The following is a 24,430-nucleotide window of genomic DNA, read 5'->3' on the forward strand; positions in this document are numbered from 1 at the left end:
AAAAAAGAAAGGTAAAATAAAAGAGAAGGTCCAGCCCAAATGAGCCCCAAGGTAAGATTTATGAAGTATATAAACAAAAACAGACAAACAAAAAGACCAACAAGAGTAGATGATACGAGAAAAGAAATAAATAAGAACAACAACAACAACAAAAGAACCTCGTCAAAAAGAACCCCAAGTATAAGATTTATATATTACTAGGACAAAAACAAATACACAGAAACACTGACAGAAGAAAAAGATGGGAGAGTGGTTATAAATTCTCAGTGTGGGTGAGGAAGTTTATTTTGATTCTTCCTGGATGTATCTTGATATCTTTGTTAAAGGACTCAACTTTCCTGAGATAAAGGGGGATTAAAAACTGGTTTATCTATAGGGGTAGCATTGATTGGGGAAAGGGGATTACCTTGAAGCTTTTCTCTATATGAATATTAAAAAAAAGAATAAACTAAACTGAAATAAAATTAAATTAAAAAATTAAAAAATAGAAAAGCAAAAGAAAAAGGCAGGTATATCTATCAAAAAGTTTAGGTTAAAAGGTTATTATGGAATTAGATGTACTGGACATCTCACTGTGATGGTAAATACGTTAAAAAGTTATATATATATATATATATAAAATGAAAAGAACCAGAATAGTGGGAATGAATTAAAAATAAAAGTTGTGTCTATGAAGTAGTGGTGGTTGTCCTCTTGTCTTTTTTTTCTTTTTTTTTTGGTTGGCTTTCTGTGGGAGGGGCCTGCCACATGGGTTTTCAGGGAGTCTTGCTAGAGTTAAGTCCTCCTGCCCCTATCAAAGGGGTGGGCTCTGAGGAAACCGGTTTTTCAGGCTTTTGTTCTCTGGAGGTTTTTTGTTTGTTTGTTCATTTGTTTTCTCTCCCCTTGGTGGCTTTTGATGGTTTTGGAGGTTTAGAGGAAAGCAAACTGCACCCAGACCTCTCTCTCAGAGAGAAGCCCCAGTCTGTTCTCCTCTGGGTGCTCCAGAGTACATAAATTCCCCCTCCGCTGCTGGTAGAGCACGTTCCCAGTCAGGGTCTCTGGGGTCACAGGAACTCCTGCTTTTACCCAAAACCATGATAGCTGCAGCTGTCTGGGCAGCTCCAGACTGCCAGAGAGGTCCTGAGCAGCTATAGGGAACTGAGATTTTCAAGCTGGCCCAGGTTGGGAGTGCTCAGACTCTCCGGGGTCCAAGATCGCATCAGCTGGTGCCTGTATGAGCCTCTCTCAGGGTAGGGTGTGGGGCATGAGTCAGACTCTGGTAGCACAGCACTCCCGTGGAGAGTGCAAAAGGCTGTGGTTCTGCCAGCTGGCAAGGCTCCCTCACCCTCACAGGACCCCCCACCCAGACGCTCTCAGGCGTGCCAGTGACTCAGGGACCATGACCTGGCTTCTTCTCCACACTTTCTCTAGCTCAGCACCAGGGGCGGCTGTCCTGGGTTGGCAACTTAAGCCCCTGTCCCTAACTGCCCAATTCCCACAATTTCCCCTCACAATCCTTTGCTCTTTTTGAGTGCTTTCAACCAGACTCCAAGTTAGTGCTGGTCCCCAATCACAGAGCACTCTTGTATTGGGGTATTACTTTCCAGTGGGTCAGTTCTGGTGGTTCCCTCACCCTTTTGTTTATCTTCCAATATCAGTCCTATGTTTCCACTCTGCTTTACCTGCCCACTGGCTTCTTCTACCCCTATAGAGATCCAGAAGTGTATAATTTTAATCTCAGGTCGATTTCATGGGTGATCAGAGTTCTTTGGTAGGTAATCAGCTCACTTTAGGGTACAGGTTGAAACTGCGCCTCCTTTTACTTCCCCGCTATCATCTCCCTGTAAAGAGAGATTCTTGCCCGGATTTGGAGGGTAGAAGTGAGGAAGGATTCATTCTGTGTCTCACTCCCATGGTGGTTTTGTTTCTTGTGGCCTATTTGTAGGCATTGGCAACTGCCCCATTATCCCTATTTACCATCAAGAAGGATGTGACTGTCCAACTATCTGTCAGAACTCAGAACACCTAGTGTGTCTGGATATTCATTCAGTGTATAAAATACAAAGAGCAATCTGATCTGTCTGGAGATTGGACAAGTATGTTGGTGATTTGGGTGAGAAAGCCCAGCTCTGTGGGTACACAGTGGTCTCCTCAGGTCCCTGAGAACCCTGTCAGGCATGTTCGCCCTCCTCCATTGTTTCCTGGAAGCAGTCTCTGAGGAGGAGAAGTGCATGTGCAGGAAATCTGGAAGGAGTTGGGGAGCTCAGCCCGTGTTGAAGAAGAAGGAGCCTGCAGTGAGATATCAGGTGCGGCCTCCTTCCTGTGGGTAGATCTCAAGCTGGGACCATTCAGGACATCTGAACCTGAGGCAGGGCCTCGAGGTGCTGGCCTGAGGTGAGAATTTACCTGAATCTCTCTGAAAAGGGGCATAACCTGGGGAGGCAGATTTCTGAAGCAAAAGCACTTCCCAGTGAGGAGCCCCCCTGTGAGCTGTCAGGGGTTCCAGGCAGTAGTGGGTGGGTGTGTGAGCCAGAGGAGGGGATGTGGGTGACCCCTCTGTGTACTGTACCCATCCTCTCCACTCAGGTGGCTCCCACTGATGGCATCAGGGCTTTAGGAGCTCGGCTTCTCTGGGAAATTTGGACTCTAATCCTGGTCTGTTGTGTGAAGAGTGGCCCATAGCACAAGGAAAATGCAAAGATCATGAGCACTGGACATAAGGCTCCCTCTGTCTTTCTTCCACTGAAGCCCTCTGTCCCACATTCACACACAGGCCCAGAGAGCAGGGTAGCCTGGTGCAGTCAGGTAAATGGTCTCCTGACCCAATGGGTGAAGGACTGCCTGAGAGCAGAGTGGGGGAGGAGCTCCTGAGAACTCAGACTTGGGTGCCTGGGACAGACCTGCTCAGTGCTTTTCCATGGTCCTTCTGGGGCTGGAGGAGAGTGCAATGCAGTTGGGGAAGTGGATTTTGTCTCACTTCCCGACCTGCCTGTGTCACTGTGAGCATTACCACTGCTGTCATAGGACTGACAATAGTAGTCAGCCTCATCCTCATCTCGAGTCCCACTGATGGTCAGGGTGGCTGTGTTTCCTGATTTAGAGGCTGAGAACCGGTCAGAGATCCCTGAGGGTCGCTCATTATTTTTATTAATCACAAGCACAGGAGCTTGTCTTGGCTTCTGCTGGTACCAATATGCATATCTTTTTCCCACTACATCTCCAGAGCAGGTGATTGTAGCCGTGTGTCCCTGGGTCACCGACACAGAGGGCGGCTGAGTCAGCCCACTGGAGGCCATTGAAAAAGACAGGAGAGGAGGGGTTGGTGTGAGGTCCAGGGACTCATTTCCAGGGACCCAATACTGAGTCAGTGTTGGTGCTGAGCTCAGAATTTGGGGCAGGCCAAGGTCAGGTCCCATGAATGAATGGGACCATGAATGAAGGGGTCAGGTCCCCTTGTGTGTAGGGCCTGGGTCACACCTGTGCAGAGAGTGATGATGGGGAGCAGGAAATGGGTCAGGCCATGGTGGAGATGCCCAGAGCTCTGCCTCCAGAGGCCCCACAGCAGAGAAGCCTCACCCGGGCTTCTCTTATTCTCCAGGCTCATGGGGCAATGATTGCTAGTATTTATGCAAATATATTTCCTCCATGCTCTCTGACTGGATTACTCACTTGTGAGATAGGAACAGGTGGCTGAGGAGGAAGCCAAGAGCCCCTGTTTTCCTATATGGAGCTTTCTGGTGAGAAAATCAGCCTTGGTTTCCAAGGTCTGGCTTCAATAGTGAAATTCCTGGGATCTGACCCTATGACTCTGTCTGAAACCTCTGTGCCTGAGGTCTATGCTTGTCGGGCTCGGGGCCTTGCAGGATCCTGGACTGGGGGTTAGCTGGCCCTCTGAGCATGCAGACAACCCTTGATTCAGGATCGGTGCTCCTGTGGCCTCATTACCCACCTCTTCCTGCCTCAGATCTCCTGTCTGGCCCCCACTGCACTCTGGTCCCTGCTTAGCATGTCATCACATTGGGAAACTCTCTCATTCTGAGGTTCCTGCATCCCTTTCTACCTGGGAGTTGACTTGTTAACCAACCAGTAGCTGTTGGAGAGTCCTCACAATGTCTCATGTATTGACACAGGCTATTTTCATCCCTGTGACAGCCCTCATCCCACAAGAGAGCAGAAATTGGCCACCATAATTTTTTTCATCATTGTTTCATGTAAACATATAAAGGGCATGACAAACCTTTGGAAGCTTCCCAGTCTTTGTGTGGGTCCCCAAGGGCACAGAATCCCACCGGGCATGGGATTACTGCCGATTGCTAATTGGCAAGTTAGTACCTGGCTCTAATGGAGTCATCTGACCCCTTTACTCAATGCTTCATATTTGTCACTCCCTCATTGATTGGTTACCATCTCAGCACAAGAGGGATTACTCTTTATCTGCCTTCCTTTCCATTTCCTCATTGTTTTCACTGTTTGTCCATCTGTCTGTCTGTCCATGCCTACTGGGTTATTTTCTTCCAAGTCAAAAACACTGGAAGGCCCCATGTGGCCTTGGAGGTGGGATGATTCACGGTGTGGGTTTGGATATTATCTGGGCTTGAGGCAGTGTCCCTGCAGGAAGCAGATCCTGTCATTGCACAAGGACAACTCGGGGACCAGAGCTACGGCCTGAGAAGGGAGCATCCATTTCTCTCCGGAGACAGTCTCACAAGGAGGTTGCTGATGCCCCTTTCAGGGACCAGGGATTCACGGGTCCCTGCTTTCCCTCCCTTAGGTGCTCCCGAGCAAGGAGCTGCAGCCTGGAAGAGGGAAAGGTGAGCTGAGGGTGAGTGGTCAGTGCATCCTTGGACATGCCCAGCGCAGAGGAGTCAGTGCCTGGGAACACTGGTGGACAGTAGAGGACCTGCATATCCCACCCAGTGTGTCAGGTCTCCCATCAATATTTTGTGTGTCTGACCCTCAGAATAAGGTCCCTACAGCCTGAGAAGATAGAATGGACCATCCCAACAGTCTCTGGGGACTGAACCCTGGACCCCTGCTGACCCCCAGGCCTGGTGTCCTGGGCAGCCCCAAACTCTGTCTTGCTGCCCCTGCTGAAGCTCTGCTGTCCCCTGCTGGTGGAGGAGGATTCAGTCAGGGGATTTCCCCTTGCAGGTCACCCAATAGCACCTGTCACCTGAGAAAGGATGTGGACCAGGGTTTCCAGCCTCCCAGAGTCAGCTTCGCTCCCTGCCCTGCCCAGTCCAACACAGACAGGTCACATACACTGTGCAGGAGGCAGGACAGGTGTATTTCCTGTACTTGTCCCAGGGTTGAAATGCCCTGGCCTAACCCACCATCTTATTTCAGAAAGGAGAATGCAGGTTTCAGTGAAGTGCATTGAAAAGGGTCGATACTGACACAATCCTGATGTCCCACAGGCATCAGATTCCTGTGTATTTAGGAATCAAGACTGATACATATTGAATCCCTTTATTATAGAATACATGAAAAAGGAACACACAGGGGAAGATAAAGAATTGAGTAGAATATGACTCATGGGGGTTATTCCAGACGTCTTTAGGGAAAGATATTGAAAGTGAGATCATTGGTTAACTAGTGAGAAGTGGGTGGGGCGAGGGGAAGGAAGGGAAGTAGGAAGGGAGATGCAGAATGAGTAGGGGGACAGTGGGGTAAGGAGATCTTTTGAACATACTCTCACTCGTGGCTCAGCCTGCCTGGACTCTCCTCACAGTGTTAGTGGCATCACCTCCATCTCTTCTGGCTAGATCTTATCACCTGTTTCAGGTACTCCCTGTGTTAAATAATAAGTTGCTCATCAGGCCCAAGAGATTCCCCCAATGAGACAATGGTACTATAGGATTTCTATTCCTGAGGACTCTGCTAAGGCCACAAGCTACATAAGAACTTCTGACAAAAATTTTCATTCCTGGACTCAGGATCACCTGGCAATCCATGAAGCAAAAAATCACTGATGAGGAATAATTCAGGAGGAGACACTCACTCTTGACACTTTCCTTACTCACTTCTACAGAACAAGAGCTGACCAGTGGTCTCTTACTGAGACCCTGATCCTGTTATAAACTTGACAAATAGTAATTTCCACTAATGGAATCCTTTTATCCCTTTAACCCACACTCTGTAGTTGTCACTCCCTCATTGATTGGTTACCATCTCAGCACAGAGGGAATGCTCCTTTCTGCCTTCCTTTTCCATTCTCTCTCATTGTTTCCACTGTTTGTCCATCTGTCTGTCCATGCCCACTGGGTTATTTTCTTCCAAGTCACCAACATCAGAAGGCCCCAGGGAGGCCTTTGGAAGTGGGATGATTCACTGTGTGGGTTTGGATATTATTTCCCTACCATCCTCTGGACTACAATGTATGTGGTGAGGAAAATCCCACTAGAGGGACCCGTAGGAGTCCTTTTTTGGGGCACAATCTCTGCAAACCCTTGGTAGAAAACAATCCTTTACTGAAGTGAGTAAGAAGAGTCTGTGATTCCCTGTGACTCAGCCCACCATGTAGTTTAAAGAAGTCACTGCAAGTCTGAGACCTGCTGTTCACCTCTCCTCCCGCTCCTCTTTTACCCTTGCCTACTCTGTCTCTAGAGAAATAGCCACCTTCTCTCCTCCCACCCTCGTGGGAGTTTCCATGCTATGGACAGCTCCTGGAATTTCCATCTCAGAGCTGCATCACTCACTACAGGGACCAGACCAGAGTTTCTGGGATCCAGCATCACAATTCCTCCCAATCCTGCTCAGGTCTATGTCCTCTGAAGAATTGAGAAGGTTAATACACCCCTAGCCAGAATTATCAGAAGAAAAAGAGAAAGGACCCAAATAAAATAATGAATAAAAGAGGAGAGGTCATGAAGAACACCAAGGAAATATGATTTTAAGAACATATTATGAGTAACTATATGCCAAAAAATTGGACAATCTGGAAGAAATGGATACATTCCTAGAAAAATATAAACAACTAAAAGGGAGAGAGGAAGAAATCGAAAACCTGACTATACCCATAACCAACAAGGAAATTGAAGCAGTAACCAATAATCTCCCAACAAACAAGAGTCCAGGGCCAGATGGTTTCCTAGGGGAAATATACCAAACATCTAAAGAAGAATTACTACCTTTCTTCTGAAGCTGTTTCAAAAAAATAGAAACGGAAGGAAAACTTCCAAACTCATTCTATGAGGCCCACATTGCCTTGATCCCAAAATAAGACAAAGACCCCAGCAAAAAGAATTACCGGCCCATATCCCTGATGAACATGGATGTCAAAATTCTCACCAAGATACTAGCCAATAGGATAGATCAGTGCATTAAAAGATTATTCACCATGACCAGATAGGACTTATTCCTGGGATTCAAGGGTGGTTGTACATTTGCAAATCGATCAACATGATACACTACATAAATAAAAGAAAGGACAAGAACTGTATGATCCTCTCAATTGATGCAGAAAAAGCATTTGACAAAGTACAGCATCTTTTCTTGATTAAAACTCTCTACAGTGTAGGGATATAGAGAACATAACTCCTTATCATCAAAGTGATAAACAAAAAACCCAGACTGAATATCATTCTCAATGGGGAAAAACAGTGCTTTTCCCCTAAGGTCAGGAAGATAATTGGGGTGTCAACATTCAGCACTATTGTTCAACATAGTACTAGAAGACCGAGCCTCAGCAATCAGACAACAAAAAGAAACAAAAGGCATTCAAATCGGCAAAGAGGTCAAATTCTCACTCTTTGCAGATGACACAATACTTTATGTGGAAAACCTAAAAGACTCCACCCCAAAATTGCTAGAACTCATACAGAAATTCAACAATGTGCCAGGACATACCATCAATGCACAGAAATTAGCTGCCTTTTTATACATGAACAGTGAGAAAGAAGAAAGGGAAATTAAAGAATCAATCCCATTTATATTTGCACCAAAAACCATAAGATACCTAGGAATCAACCTAACCAAAAAGGTAAGGGTTCTGTACTCTAACAACTACAGGACACCGTTGAAGGAAATTGAGAAAAGACAAAGAAATGCAAAAACATTCCACGTTAATGGGTGGGAAGAATACATATCCTTGGTCTATGCTACCCAGAGCAATCCACACATTCAATGAAATCCCTGACAAAATACCACTGACATTTTTCACAGAAGTGGAATGAATAATTCTAATACTTGTATAGAATGAGAGAAGACCCAGAAGAGCCAGGGGAATGTTGAAAATGAAAACCAAAACTTGTGATATCACAATTCCGGACTTCAAGCACTATTATAAAGCTGTCGTCATTAAGTCAGTGTGGTACTGGTACAAAAACAGACACATAGATCAAAGGAACCATACAGAGAACCTCAGAGATGTGGGTGACACCCCTGTCTACTGTACCTGTCTGTTCCACTGGGATAGAAGAAGCTCTACCCATGTCCCTAGGGCTTCAGGAGCTCAGCTGAGCTTGGACATGTTGGGCTTTAATACTGGTCAGTTGGGAGAGCATTAGCTCATGACCACACATGGAAATGATGAGACCGTGACCACTGGATGAAAGTCTCCCTGTGTCTTTTTTCTCCCAATGCCCTTGTCCCCAGTTGACACCCAGGCCCAGAGAAGCAGGCAGCCTAGTGCCATCAGCTGTAAATGCTCTCCTGACACCCCTCTGCAGAAGATGGATGGGGAAGGGGAGGGAGTTCTGGGGAATCTCATATGAGGGAAGGTTGGCCAGAAGTGATTAGTGCTCTGTGCACAGGCCTCCTGGAGCTGGAGGAGAGTATGACACAGAAGGAGAATGGGTTTGTGTCTCACTTTCCCTTCTGTCTGTGTCACTGTGAGGATCATCATAGGTGTGTGACACCTGACAATAATAGTCAACCTCATCCTCAGCCTGGGACCCACTGATGGTCAGGGTGGCCGTGTTTCCCAAGTTGGTGCCTGAAAATCGCTCAGGAATCCTTGAGGGCCATCTGTTGCTCTAATAGATGATCAGCACAGGAGCCTGGCCTGGCTTCTGCTGGTAACAGTAAACACTTTTACTTCCAATGTTGTTTCCCCCATAGGTGATCCTGACCATCTGTCTCTAGTTCAGTGACATCAAGGGAGGCTGAGTCAGCACACAGGAGGCCATGGAGTCTGCAAGACAGAAAATGAGAAGTGGGGTTCCAGCCGGGGTATCATCCCCTGTATGTGCCCACCTGCTTGGCTTGAGCTCTTTCAGTTCCCTAGGCCATATCCACCTTGCTGTCATCTTAGTTCCTGGGCCCCCTGCACCTGCCTGGTTGATTGAGCCTTTGAACAAATGAAAAGCGCTCACCCCCATTTCTCTGGGCAGGCGCAGCCCTTTGGGACTCACAAGGAACGAGGGAGCACAGTGGGGGTTATCACAAGCCTCTCACCCCACAGCAGGGTCTTGATCATCCTGATCCCCACTGACAGTTCACTTCTGAGCTCAGAATCAGGGCCAGGATTATCTCAGAACCCAGGGCAAGTATGGGTGTGAGCCTGGGCTCAGCACCTGTGCAGTGAGCCAGGAATATGAGGAGGAGAAAGGGTGTGGACCAGGGTTTCCAGCCTCCCACAGGCAGCTGGCCCCACAGCCCTGCCCAGCCCAGCACGGGAGGTTGCATACGCGGTGCAGGAGACAGGACAAGTTGGATTCCTTCCTTTAGTCCAGGGGTTGATATGGCCTAGCCTGTCCCACTGGCTGTTGCAACGGGTGGGTGCAGGCTAAAGTGTAGTGTATGCTGAAAGGGTCACAGTTCAGGAAAACTTTGTGAGATCCTATTGGCATCCCTTTCTCTCCATTTAGGAATCAAGTCTGATGCTGCCTACATCCCAGTGAGTGTCGCTGGGTCACAGTGCAACAGGCGATCCTTCTAGCACTAACCTTCACATGTGCACCTAAATCTTTATTGTCCAATTTCTGTCATCTCTGCCACTGCTGTTTCTACTACAACCCCTAGCAGTAGCAGTCTGGGGGAGGATGGTTTGTATACGAGCCTCTCAGGTGATGTGGATGAAACAGGGAAGTTGGGAATCAGACCCGCATGTGCAATTTCACATCATACATGTCACACTTTTGCTAAGCCCCTTACCTCGGATTTCTTCAGAGGATGAACAAGAGACTCCCAAACTGTTGCCCACTCACTGAAACTCCACAGTCTCTGTTTCATTCATAAGACTCTGTCCATATTTGTACATCACTGAATTTGGAAACAAAGTATTTCTAACATCAGTATAATCTTCCCCATTTCATATCACATAAAGTTGAGGTCCAGGGAGTCTATGTTCCTAGGAGAGCAGAGGAAAGTGGGGGCCAGTCCAGAATGGAGCCAGGTATGCTAGATTCAGGTCCCGGGTTCCTTGGGACAGAGCTTGTGCAGAATGGGAGGGAGGGAATGTGAGGCCAGTTTGGGCAGCAGGCCTCCTGTCACTGAACTCACTGCCATCTCCATCCTGGCTGGTCTATAAAGGAGTCCCCTCAGTCTGCATGTGGGGAGGATCAGTAGGGTCCTATTCCAGGTTAGAGCTGGGGAATCTGTAGGGACAGTGGAGAGTGTTTGGCTGTACATGGCCCTGGTCTGTGTCCTCCTGGATCTGCTCTGCACTATTGATTGGTCTTCTCTTTCTTCTAAATTGGAAGGAATGACTGGGGTCTTCTGGCCACACAACTGGGGTCAATGAGTCCTGTAGTGGACACAAGGTTTCCAGGTTCAGGAGTCTCAGGGGCTCCTTCTCCAGGGCCCACTCCTGCAGTACCCTCCAGGCTGACTTTAGGTTCAAGGTCATGCTCAGGTTCCCCTGGGGGCTGTTCCTCTGGGGTTCCTCTGGGTAGCACCTGGGTCTGCACCTGGGCAGCAAGTGAGGAGGGGAAGCAGGAGAGGGTCCAGGTCATGGTGGGTTTCTTGTGGATCTGCAGTCTTCATCCCCTATCTTATCAGATTTCCCCAGTGACACGACATCACTCAGGTACAGGGTAAGGATGTCATAACATGGTCTCATGTCTGTCATTAATTTTGCTCTCATCATCATACGTTTTAGCTGTTCCTCCATTATAAATCAAACATGTTGCTATTGATTTTGCTCTTAGCACTTGACTGTACTTACAGAAATTAACCACTAAAGTTTGTTTGAGGTTTATCCATGTAGTTATGGTTTCCCAAGCTTATTATACTTTGTGCAGACTCACATTTCCATAAGTCGTTTTTTCCTTTGGTGTGAGGTGTGTCCTTCTCAGTCACTTATGCTGAGGGTCTGTGGGTGATGAGTTCTGGGAGGTTTGCTGTGTGAGAAACATTGATTTTTGTCTCCACTTTTTAATGACATTTTTCTTCAGTAAAGACCAATGGTGACAGATATTTCCTATTAGTATTTTGAAGACATTGCTCCCTGTTTTCCAGTTTACATGGTTCATGATGAGAAATGTGCTCCCAGCATGATGCTGGTTCTCTGTAGGGAATACAACTCTCCTCTCTGCCTGTGAGAGTGTCTGCATCACTGATCTGTAGCAATTTCATACAATGTGTCCTGTGCTGTCTCTCATGCTCCCTGTGCCCAAGCTTTGTTGAGCTTCTTGGATACATTGGTTCCTGGGTTTCTCCACATTTGCAGCCTTTTGTAGATTATATCTTCACAGACTTTTTATTTCACCCTCAGTCCCTCACCTTCCCTCCCTGAAGTCCCTACACTTGCACACTATCTGGGTGCATGATGGTGTCTTCCAGGCAGTGAGCCTTCATTAATTTTATTAGGCATTTCACTGTGTGTTTCATTTTGAACACTTTACATCCCTATGGCATCAGATTCCCCATTCTCTTCTTTTGCAGCATCATATCTGCTGTGAGTCTGTCCTCTGTATTTTTAAATTTCAGACATATTCATTTAGGGAAGTTTTAAAAGAAAGGTTCTTTTAAAAATATCTTCCATTTCTGCTTCTCACATGTATCGTTCTTCCTCCTCACACAGGCCCAGAGGAAATGGAGTTCTAACACCTGTTTGCAAATTCCCTGCTGATCCACCCTGTGCAGCCTGCCTGGAGGACTGGGAGGAAGGGGACAGATTGGGGACCTCAGACCTGGGGACCTCGACCAGATCTGCTCACTGCTCTGTGCACAGGCCTCCTGGGGCTGGAGGAGAGGGTGACACAGATGGGGAAGGGTTTGTGTCTCACTTCCCCATCTGTTTGTGTCACTGTGAGCGTTACCACTGCTGTCATAGGACTGACAGTAATAGTCAGCCTCGTCCTCGGCCTGTGTCCTGCTAATGGTCAGGGTGGCCGTGTTCCCTGACTTGGAGCCAGAGAATTGCTCTGGGATCCCTGAAGGCCGATCACTATCATCATAAATGACTGTCAGAGGGGCTTGGCCTGGCTTCTGCTGGTACCAGTAGACAAAAACATATTCTATTTCCACTCCCGTGCAGGTGATTGTAGCGGTCTGACCCAGGGCAACTGACACTGAGGGAGGCTGAGTCAGCTCACTGGAGGTCACAGAGCCTGAAAAGACAGAAGAGGAGAGGTTGCAATGAGGTCCAGGGGCTCATTTGCAAGGTCCCAATACTGAGATTGTGCTGTGCCTGATCCCAGGGCTTGGGCCAGGCTCAGCTCTGGTCCTGTGGGGCTGAGGGTGTGGGCAGGGCCCAAGGACAGCACCTGTGCAGAGAGTGAGGACGGGGAGTGAGAGAGGGCTCCAGGCCATAATGGATGTGCCCAGAGTTCTGTCTTCTGAGAACCACAGCTGGGTCAACCTCACCCTATCCTCTCTTATTTCTTTCCAGGCTCTAGGGTCTGTGATTGTTAGTATTTATGCAAATTTCCTCCTCTCTGGGACTCCAAATGTATTCAAACCCCTCATAAACTCAGACCAAGTGACTGAAGAGGTAGGGAGGGGGCGCCCAACTTCCTCCAAGCAGCTCTCAGGTCAGAAAACGAGCCTTGGTCTCCAAAGTTTGTTATCATAGTCACATTCCTAGGAATTTATACAACCACTGTCCCAACTCATTCTGCCTGGGGGCTGTCTGGGGCTGGCCCTAGGGCCTTCCAGAATTCTGGCCATGGAGCTGGTCTGGTTGCTCTGAGAGATGCAGACAACACTTTATTCAGTGAGGTGGTTCTGTGACCTCACTCCCTTCCTCCCCCTGCTTCAGGTTCTCTCTGTGTCCCCCACAGACACTAGGGTCCCATCATTGGCATGTCAACAGAATGGGAATCTTTCATTCTGAGGTTTGTTCATAATCTTGTAAGTGCGATTTTAGTCATCAACCATGTCATTCCTATTAATTTTTTCAGCAATATTTCATGCAAACCTGTGAAAAGGGCTTGAATCCATGAGTAACAGCTTCAAGGTCTGTGATATTGTAAGGATCCCCAGGATCACACATTCCTGTATGTTATGCGCTTAAGTGCCTGAGCCACACATTCTGCAGCCATGAGAATCACGTCACTCAGGAGACAGTCTCACAAGGAGGCTGCAGATGCTCCTTCCAGGAACTAGGGTCCCCAAGTGCTCTGCCTCCTGTCCCCTGAGATATTCTTGAACAAGGAGCTGTAGCCCCAGGTCTGAATTGGGGGTGGAGGTGGGGAAGGAGAGGCAGAGTGAGTCATCGGGTGTCTCTGGATGTGCCCAGCACAGAGGAGTCAGTCCCTGGGGACACTGATGGACAGAGGGGACTTGAATCTCCCAGGTGAGGTGCTCACTGTGTCAGGACAACTGTCAGTGTCCTGGGTGACAATGTGTCTGACCCTCAGAACATGGTCCTTGTAGCCTGAGGAGACAGGATGGATCATCCTGACAGTCTCTGAGGACTAAACCTTAGACAGCCTTCTGACCCCCAGACGTGGTGTCCTTGTGAGGCCCCTCCCTGGGCAGGCCCAGCCTCCATCCTGGTGCTCTTTCTGCAGATCTGCTGCCCCCTGCTGGTGGAGAAGGACTCAGACCAGGAGCTTCCCTCTTGCAGGTCACCCCAGAGCACCTGTCACCTGAGAAAGGGTGTGGACCATGGTTTCCAGCCTCCCACAGACAGCTGCCCTGCCCAGCCCAGCCCAGCACAGACAGGTTACATACAGGGTGCAGGAGGCAGAACAAATGGGATTTCTGTACTTGGATGAGGGTTGAAATTCCCTGGCCTAGTCCATAGTCTTCTTACAAAAAGGAGAGTGTAGGCTACAGTGTAGTGCATTTGAAAAGTGTCAGTGCCCAGACAAAGCTGTGTGATATCCCACAGCCACCAGTTTCCTGTGTATTTAAGAATCTGGGCCGATGCTTCCTGCATTCCTGTCCGTGTAGCTGGGTCATGAGAGCAAAATGTGATGCTTCTGGTGCTAAGTTCTGCTGAGCAGGCAAACCTTTAATTTTATTGTTATTATTGCTGTTTATACCTCTTTTCTCTTATTCCAGCCTACATCTCCTGGAGTTTGGTGTGGGAGGATTTGTAAATTAGCCTAGCCTCTGGTTTGGTGAAAATGGGATCCTGCTCATTCATACCTGCATCTAACTGCACATGAAGAACGTCCCTAGTGTAGCTGAAGACTTTTCCTTGGATCCCCCCATTTGCAGATAGGAGACTCTAACACTAGCATTAGTGTTGTCACTGAGTCACTGAGACCTCACTGAGTTGTTCTCATGAAAGAGACTCTTTAATGTTTTGTATCATTTAATGTGAAAAATAGTATTTCTTACATGAGTTAAGCTTCCCCATTTCACAGTAGGTAAAGTTGAGACAGGAGTGGCTAGCTTCCCAGGAAAACAGAGGAAAGTGGGTTCAGTCCAGGGGTGGAGATCAGCTGTGCTGGATTCAGACCTTGGGCTCCTTGGGGCAGAACTTGAGCAGGATTGGAGGGAAGGAGGGTGGCTAGGCTGGGCAGCAGGGTTTCTGTCCTGAACTCACTGCCATCCCCATCCTGGCTGTTCTCTAAAGGAGCCCCTCAGCCTGCACGTGGGGAGAGTCTGTGGGTTTGTGTCTGAGGTTAGAGCTGGAGAATCTGTGGAGGGTGGAGGCTGTTTGGCCATGCAGAGACCTGGCCTGGGTCCTGCTGGCTCTGCTCTGCATTATTGCTTGGTCCTCTCTCTGTGCTCTCCTAGCAGGTGGGGGTGCCAGTGGTGTCCCGGCCATTCTACAGGGGGCAGAGAGTCATATGAGGTCCACAGTGTCTGCAGCTCTGGGGAATGTGGGGCTCCTTCTCAGCAGTTCCTCCCCTACAGTGTCTCCTGGGTTGAATTCAGGGTCAAGGTCATGCTCAGAGTATTGCAGGGGCTGAGCCTATGGCAGGCCCAGGGGCTGCACCCGGACAGAGAGTAGGGTGGGGAGCAGGAGAGGGCCCAGGCCATAGTGGGGACCCCAGAGTTCTCTCTCCTGAGCCTCAGTTGGAGCCTGGACACCTCAATCTCCCCTCATGTCCTCACTTGTCCCCTTGAAGATATTCCTTCTCCCACTGGTGGAGAGAATCTCTGTGCTTCTGGGTGAGTTTCATGGATCTGGTTCACGTGTAGCTGTGCTCCTCTCTGGGCTGCATAGGGAGCTCTTATCACTGTGTGTTTGAACATCTTCAAGGCTGGGGAAAGAAAGGACACGTGGGGGCATTTCTAGTCCTGTTCTCATGAAATGTGCACTGAGATTATTTCATCCCTTCTCTCTGTGTGTGAAATACATAACAATACATTCATCCTAATTGTTTTAAGGAATCAGTTCATCTTCCCAGATTTTCTCTCTGTTCCCTGTGAATGTTTCATGGCTCACGCTGTGAAGCAGAAATGGGGAGAATTGTTCTAAAATGTTCATAGATTTCAGTGTCATTTCCTTTACTGGAGGTCTCTGATCAGCAGCATCCACTGGGGTGTTGCTGTGAAACTCAATCTATCTCTGACTTAGTTGTGGTGTTTAGAGCATTTCCTGAATGTGATTAGTAGTATACCTGCAATATAGCATCTTGCCTTTATTATTATTGTTATTTTTTGTTGTTCCATGTGTTCTTTGTTCCCTCTTTTCATGTATCTTTTTTTGATTAATGGAGCATTTGATATGATTTCATTTTATCTACTTCTTCTGCTTACAAGTTGTAAGTTCTTTCTGTCTTATGATCAGTAACTTGCAATAAGTCCACATTCTGATGGTTCTGCCATGTTACATGGAATGTAAGCACCTGATAACATCCTTCTGTGTCTCACTTCTCAGCATATTTGCTGTGATTTTTCTACATATTATTTTACCTCTGTCAGAAATTCCAGCGTACATAGTTACTATATTTTTGTGGACAGTGATATATCCTTAAAAAATTTTTATTGTGCTATGTTAGTAATTATACATCATTAGTTTTTGATGCAGCATTCCAAGATTTATTGTTTACATGTAACACCCAGTGCACCATACAATACATGCCCTCCTTACTAGTTCTCACCACCAGGATCACGCATCCCCCACCCCTCTCCCTTCCAAAACCATTAGTTTGTTTCTCAGAGTCCACAGCCTCTTAATTAAGGTTCATCTCCCCCCCTTCACTTTTCCTTTCCTTCTCCTAATGTCTTCCATGTTATTCCTTATGCTCCACAAGTAAGTGAAACCCTATGATAATTGACTTTTTCTGCTTGACTTATTTCATTCAGCATAATCTCCTCTAGTCCCATCCATTTTGATACAAAGTTGGATATTCATCCTTTCTGATGGAGACATCATATTCCATTGTACATATGGACCACATCTTCTTTATCCATATGTTTGCGAAGGGCATCTTGGCTCTTTCCACAGTTTGGCTATTGTGGTCATTGCTGCAATGAACATTGGGGTACAGATGGCCCTACTTTCCACTACATCTCTATCTTTGGCGTAAATACCCAGTAGTGCAATTGCAGGGTCATAGGGTAGCTCTATTTTTAATTTCTTAAGGAATATCCACACTGTTTTCCAAATTGGTTGCACCAACTCTCATTTCCACCAACAGTGTAAGAAGGTTTCCCTTTCTCCATATCCTCTTCAACATTTGTTGTTTCGTGTTTTGTTAATCTTTGCCATCCTAACTGGTGTAAGGCAGTATCTCAGTGTAGTTTTGATTTGAATATCCCTGATGGCTAAAGATGATGAACACTTTTTCATGTGTCTGCTAGCCATTTGTATGTCTTCATTAGAGAAGTGTCTGTACATGTCTTCTGCCCATTTTTTGACGTTATTATCTGTTTCCTGGGTGTTGAGTTTGAGGAGTTCTTTATAGATCTTGGATATCAGCCCCTTGTCTGTAGTGTCATTTGTGAATATCTTCTCTGATTCCGTGGGTTGCCTCTTTGTTTTGTTGACTGTTTCCTTTGCTGTGCAGAAACTTTCGATCTTGATGAAGTCCCAAAAGTTCATATTCGCTTTTGTTTCCTTTACCTTTGGAGGCATATCTTGAAAGAAGTTGCTGTGGCTGATGTCGAAGAAGTTACTGCCTATGTTCTACTCTAGGATTTTTGTGGATTCCTGTCTCACATTGAGGTCTTTCATCCATTTTGAGTTTATCTTTGGGTATGGTGTAAGAGTATCGTTGAGTTTCCTCCTTCTATACATAGCTGTCTAATTTTTCCAGCACTATTTATTGGAGAGACTGTCTTTTTTTCATTGGATATTTTTCTTGCTTTGCAGTGATGTATCTTTTAAAGAGATTTAGATAATAAAAAAGTCTTAATATTTGTCCCTTCAGTTAGCATTTCTGATTTTTACATTGATTTTGTAAAAAGATTTTATTTATTTGCTAGAGATAGAGTGAGAGTGAGAAAGAGGGAGAGAGAGGGAACACACAAGCAGGGGAGCAGCAAGCAGAGGCAGAAGCAGGCTCCCTGGTAGGCAAGAAGCTGATGCGGGACTGGATGCATCCCAGGAGCTTGGGATCATGACCTGAGCCGAAGGAAGACACTTAACCAACTGAGCCACCCAGGCGCTCCTTCCATTGTTTTTGTAGATTCAGATTCTTCCTGGAATCACCTTTCCTGCTTGAGAGATGTACTTTTTTTTAAAAAAAAGATTTTATTTATTTATTTGACAGAAAGAGAGAGAACACAAGCAGGGGGAGCAGGAGAAGGAGTAGCAGGCTCCCTACTGAGCATGGTGTCGGACTTGGGGCTTGATCCCAGGACCTTGGGATCATGATCCTAACCAAAGTCAGATGCTTAACCAACTGAACCATCCAGGCACCCTGAGGAATGTCCATTTACTGTTTGTATTTTGGGTCAGCTCATGAGCAATCATGTCAGTTTTTGTGCATTTGATTATCGTGGACATTTTTTATTTAGACGTCATGTTTCAAGGATATTTTTCCCAAGTGAAGAACTGTTTTTTCCCCCTTTCAGTGAAGATGTTAATCAACTGTCTCTCAATGACATTTCATGCAAAGCATAGTCCACTGGAATCCTTTTCTTTCTTCCTCTGAGTGCAGGGAGTCTGTCCCTATGGCTTCTTCTTCTTCTTCTTCTTCTTCTTCTTTTAAAGATTTTATTTATTTATTTATATATATATATTTGAGAGAGAGAAAGAGGCAAAAGAGGGGGAGATGTAGGCAGGCTCCCCACTGAGCAGGGAGCCTGACTCAGGGCTCAGTCCCAGGACCCTGATCATGAGCTGAGCTGAAGGCAGATGCTCAACCAACCGAGCCACCCAGTCATCCATGCATGGCTTGTTTGTTAACATAAGTTTCTATCCGTCTCTCTCTGTCTCCTCCTTTGTATCTCTCTGTGTAACAAATGAATATACATGTAGTTGTTTATGAGATACATGCCCTATTGGATCCATATTCTCTGAAGAATCCTAAAGAATGTACTCTAACAGCTCTTACAAGATCTTTGTGGTTCAAATATTTTGATTTTAATGTCTTATTTTGGCATGGAAATCCTCACTTCCTAATGTATCAAACTACCTCATGGCACAAAGTCATCCTTAGGTACAATAAGGATGTGATAACATGATTTTTCTTTTCCCATCATTTTGACTAATATTGTTATATATTTTGGATATACAACCATTATAAATAAAAATGTATTGCTATTATTTCTGCTTAAATAATTGACTATTTTTACAGATATTAAGTTATACATTTTTTTTCTATTTATCCATATGGCTCTGATATCTGATTTTTTAAAAATATCTTTTCATAGAGTTACATTTCTCTCTGTCGTTGTTCCTGTGGGTCATTCTTTACTCTTACTTTTAGGGAAAGTGTGTGGGTGATCAGTTCTGTGAGGCTTGCAGTCTGAAAAGTTTTATTTTGTCTTCTTTCTTCAATGACATTTTCATTGGGTAGAGATCAAGGTTTATACGTTTTCTTCTTTTAGTATTTTTAGTTAGTGCTCCTCTGTTTTCTTGCTCACACGACTTGCAGTGAGAAATGGACTCCCACCAGGATGCTGGTTCTCTATACAAAACAACTCTATCTTCTCTGGCTATGAGAGTGTCTGCATTGCTGCTCTGTAAAAGTTTGATTACCATGTGTGCTGTGCTATCTCTCTTGTTCCGTGTGCCCAAGCTTCACTGAGCTTGAATATATATTGGTTCATGTGTCCACCAAGTTTTGAATATTTCTGGCTATTATCTCTGGAAGTATATATTTTTTTAATTAACCACGGGCTCCCGACCTTCTCTCCCCTAGTTGCTCCAATCACACACTTTATGCTGCAAGAAGTTATCTTAGGCACAGGGGCGTTATTCATTTTTCTTCCAGCTTTTCTCTCTCTGTTTCAGGTTTAATAGTTTTGTGGCCACGTATTCAAGCTCACTAATCTTTGCTTTTGTATCATCAGATCTGCTGACAATCTCATGTGCGTATTTCTGATCATGTAATTTTCATTTTAGGACTTTAAAAAATTTTGTTCTTTAAAGAATATCTTCATTTCTTCTTCTAACCTGTTTAGTTATTCCTTCATAGCAGTCCTAGGTGAAATGTAGTTTTAGTATCTGTGTACATTTTCTCTGCCATCCATCCTACACAGAACGTAAATGGTGGGCTGGGTGGAGTGGGAACTCAGGGGACCTCAGATGTGGGGACCTGGGTCAGACCTGAGCACTGCTCTGTGCACAGGCCTCCTGGGGTTGGAGGAGAGTGTGACATAGACAGGAAAGGGGTTTGTGTCTCACTTCCCTGCCTGCCTGTGTCACTGTGAACATTACCACTGTGGTCAAATGACTGACAGTAATATTCAGCCTCATCCTCAGCCGTGGCCCTGCTGATGGTCAGGGTGGCCATGTTCCTGAGTTGGAGCTGGAGAATCGGTCAAGGATGCCTTAGTCCCAGTTGCTATCATCATAGATAATCTGCAGGGGGTCCTGGACTAGCTTTGCTGGTACCCCTGACCACCTTTCCTTCCAATGTTGTTTCCCCCACAGGTGATCCTGTCTGTCTGTCCTAGAATCACCAACACTGAGAGGGGCTGATTAGGAGGTAGAAGGCCAAGGTTCCTGGAAGAGAAAATATGAGAGGTGTGCTGGAATACACAGACCCATTCTTAGGAGATACTCCTAGCTGCCTAGCCCAGACTGAGCTCCAAGGATTCTGTGGGAACACAGGGTGCCTCTTCAGCCCAGTCTCAGTCCCAAGAGCCCATCGGCCTGACAGAGGAATGGAGTCTGTGATGTAATGGAACTCCCCACCCCTTTTCTCTTGGCAGGGTTAGTCCTGGAGAGCCAGTGATCATAGTCCTTCCAGTACTAGCCCATGAGCCCCTTATGTTGCAGGAAGATTATGAGTATCCTGCCCACCATGGGTAGCCCCCAGCTGAGCTCAGAATCAGGTCCAGCCTTTTCCTAGATCTGTGGGGCTGGAGGTGTGTGAGCATGGGTTTAGTATCTCTGCATAGAGATAGGAGGCTGTGGAGGACAGGGGTTCATGCTGTGGTAGAGGTGGCCCAATTCTGCTCCCCAGGGCCCAAGTTGGTAGGTTTACCCACACAGGCCACTTCTGTTCATTTTCTGGAAACATCTGCTGGTTATGGAAATCAGCCATGGTTCAGGGGCAGCTGCTGTTGAGTTTTGTGGTTTCAGAGAAGGGTGCAGCTCCAAGGGGTACACAGCAGAGGGGAGCAGCATCTGCAGACCCAACCACTGCCCCAAGATATTCTCCTTCAACTGTTGGTCCCATATCTGGGGATGATATCTCTACCCCGGACTATGTCCTGTCTCATTTCCTGGGTAGGTCTGGCCATAGCAGCACTCAGAAGTGAGGTCAGTCTGAATATTATGAACCTGTTCTGTGGTGAAATGAAAAGGCAGAGATAGGGGTAGCATCCTAACCCAAGCACAGCTCCTGAGAGGCAGACCCCATTAAAATGTTACCCTTACGAAGGGCATATACTCTATTCTGGGAGTCCCTCCTGTTCTATAAGGTTCTGTCCTTGATGTGAGACTCCAGGGCACTACAGAGATGCTGTGCCTCAGTGTTTCCAATGTGCTGACAGGGTCATATAGAATAGTTGTGGCAAAAACGCTGTACAGTGTCCGTGTTTTGCCATGGGCTGGTGAAATACAGATGTAGTGCCTGTGCCAGAAGAGTAAGAAAATCCAGAAAAGACAAATCTAAGAGACCTGGAGCCAGTGGGATTTGGAAATCAGTGTGAAGTAAGATTCTCTAGGAAACGGACACCTTTCCTTCAGGTGATAGGTCCTAAAACTAGTCCCTGCATGTTAGAGCTCCTGATGCCCAGACCCTCTCCTTGTCCTCTGTCTTTCCCAGGTGACCTCAGCTGGCCCCTGGTAGCTGTTCCACGCTGGCTGCCGGATGTACAAAGATGTCCTCTGTCCAAGTTTGGATTCAAAAATCCACTGATGAAGCTGTGATTCCCTGATCCACGAAGTGCTGACCAGAAGGGAGGAAATCCACTCCACTGTGTGGCCTGTGCCAGCCATAGACCCACCATGACAGGCTCAGATGAGTCATGAAGAGTCCTATTAGAGACTGAAGAGGCAGGGCCTTCCTGACGCATCCCCATAGATGTCTATGGGGTGGTGGATGTCATGCAGGTGGTCCCGAGGCTTGGCACTGGAGCATACAGAACTCAGGGGCTGGTTCTCCCTGATGCAGCTGTGCATGCAGCACTGACAGAGGGGCATTGGCGGCTCAATCCCCAAAGAGACAAGAAAACATCCCCTAAAAAAGTGTATTTTCACCCACTTTGTCTTGCACATTCCCCTTCAGGTGTTGACCCAAAGAAGACACAGAGTCTGCTCTCAGAGATTTCCATCTTGGGGGTGAGGCCCAATAATAGACACACTGGTGTGCAGACCCAGGTGGGAGACTAGACTCCTTTCTACATGTACATTGTCACCTACATCTAATTGAAAGTCAGAAGCTTGCTTTTGTCAGATCCCTGGCAGCCACGCTTGACCATGTGGCCCAGTGTGGACCATGGATGTAAGGTAATGGGTGGATATTCTCACAAAGCTTGCTGTCACGAAGGAAGGAAGTGATGAGATACAGCAGCACCTTTCCTGAGGAACATGGGGTAGAGCTGGAGCTGAGCACTCCCTGGGGTACATAATCAGTACAAATGGAAGCAAAACCAACAATGTAGGGATAAAGGGAGGGAACACAAGTGTGACTGTGGTTGCTCATGGCATTGGTGAGCCCCCAGCAAACAACCACTTTCTTTCTTTTTTTTTTTTTTTAAAGATTTTATTTATTTATTCGACAGAGAGAGATCACAAGTAGACGGAGAGGCAGGCAGAGAGAGAGAGAGAGAGGGAAGCAGGCTTCTTGCTGAGCAGAGAGCCCGATGTGGGACTCGATCCCAGGACCCTGAGATCATGACCTGAGCCGAAGGCAGCGGCTTAACCCACTGAGCCACCCAGGCGCCCCAACAAACAACCACTTTCTTACCTCAGACTTTTCTTTGTGAGGAAAGTAAGCTCCACTCTTCATGTCTCTGCTATTCATTGGTGTGTTCTTGCAGTGGACAAGCCTTCCTGGCAGAATGGGGACCAAAACATTAGTGGTGAGTTCTGTGCTGGAGAACATGGATTCAGAGATGAGACAGAACTGAACAGGCAGGCTGCTCCATGATCAGAGGTCAGGGCCCATCCTGAAGAGGGAGTCCAGGAACTGTTCTCAGGTCAGGAGGAAGAAAGAAGTAGTGAGACAGGAGTGGGAAAAGCCCAATCAGTGCCCTTGGGGACCATTGTAGAGAATCTGAAGGAAGGAGGGGGAACCTAAGGGACCTGGAATTCCAACCCAGTTCAAGGCTCATGTGGACTTCTCTCCTAAGGTGAGCATTCTGGGCACAGAGGGATGTGTCTGATGTGGTACGAGGTAATTTCTAGGTAATAAATCAGGTCCTCAGGGAAGCTGCTAGGCACATAGAGGGGCCTTTAGGAAGAAGCTGCTGAGGTGGGGACAGATTTGACACAAGGTGGGTTCAGACCAGCCCTGTTTCACCTTATGTCATGTGGGGGCTGAGAACAATCAAGGTAGTAGTTGCTATTCTTCCCTTCCTGTGTTATCCAGCTGTAGACATGGGGTGACTAAGGGGCAGCCTGTGCCTCTGGTCCAGTCCCCCTGTCTTGTCCCATGTGGATGACCTGTCACTGCTTTCCTGAGCAGCAACATGAGGGAGAGGTGCACCTGACAGGGAAGGAAGGGCAGGGAGAGGAGTGTAGGTCCCCATCTCCGGAGAGGGAGAGAGAGAGGGCAGAAGCTGGCAGATGCAATGCCGCAGGAGTCCTTTGCAGCAGGTGAGGAAGGCTGCTTACACTGGAAAGGGATGAGGGACAACCTCAGCCAGAATGAATCAGGTCCTGAAGGAGACAGCTTATGCTCTCAGTTCTGCCAGCTGCCTGTGGGGACACTGCTGCACTTGGCCACAGTGACCCCCCTGCTGATCAGAGGGAGGTGCCAGGCTATTCATTGTCCCGTTGATGAAGAGGGCTCTGGTGGGAATATCAGGATTGTAATTCTCTAGAGGGACATTATCATGATCCTTTCACCTGAAAAATCCATGGAGTGATTGTTTTGGCCATAGAGTTTCCCACCAAAGATCCTGTTTCTGATTGATCAGTTCATTAAGTAAAATTTAGATGAAAAATTCTAATTTTAAACTCCATTCTTTTGTGAGGAGAAAATGATTTCACTTCTGTGTCTCCCACTCCCAGGAAGGTATCATTCCAACACAAGTCAGGGTGGAAATGGCTGAAGCTTCTGCTCTTCCTTCTTAATAAATTCCTCATCTGTTCCTTGGACCTCATGCAATTACTCTAAAAATCAATTTCAAAAACACAGGTCACAAAACTTGGGTATTCACCCAAGTTTTGTAGCAACATGGACGGGACTGGAAGAGATTATGCTGAGTGAAATAAATCAAGCAGAGAGAGTCAATTATCATATGGTTTCACTTATTTGTGGAGCATAACAAATAGCATGGAGGACAAGGGGAGATGGAGAGGAGAAGGGAGTTGAGGGAAATTGGAAGGGGAGGTGAACCATGAGAGACTATGGACTCTGAAAAACGATCTGAG

The 24,430-nt window shown here is 46.8% G+C and overlaps 1 protein-coding gene and 1 gene segment (V, D, J or C); both read right to left on the minus strand.

Moving 5' to 3' along the window:
- Positions 1 to 24,430, minus strand: part of LOC125082616 (immunoglobulin lambda-1 light chain-like) — a 306,686-nt gene that overhangs the window by 207,705 nt on the left and 74,551 nt on the right. The gene's annotated exons all lie outside the window — the stretch shown is intronic.
- LOC125082613 (immunoglobulin lambda-1 light chain-like) overlaps positions 1 to 24,430 on the minus strand; it is a 301,131-nt gene that overhangs the window by 194,445 nt on the left and 82,256 nt on the right. The window contains 1 exon segment of the V gene segment in view: positions 12,179 to 12,473. Coding sequence covers positions 12,179 to 12,473 — 295 coding nt within the window.

The sequence above is a fragment of the Lutra lutra genome, chromosome 12 (genome assembly GCF_902655055.1).
Source record: "Lutra lutra chromosome 12, mLutLut1.2, whole genome shotgun sequence".
Taxonomy (NCBI): Eukaryota; Metazoa; Chordata; class Mammalia; order Carnivora; family Mustelidae; genus Lutra; species Lutra lutra.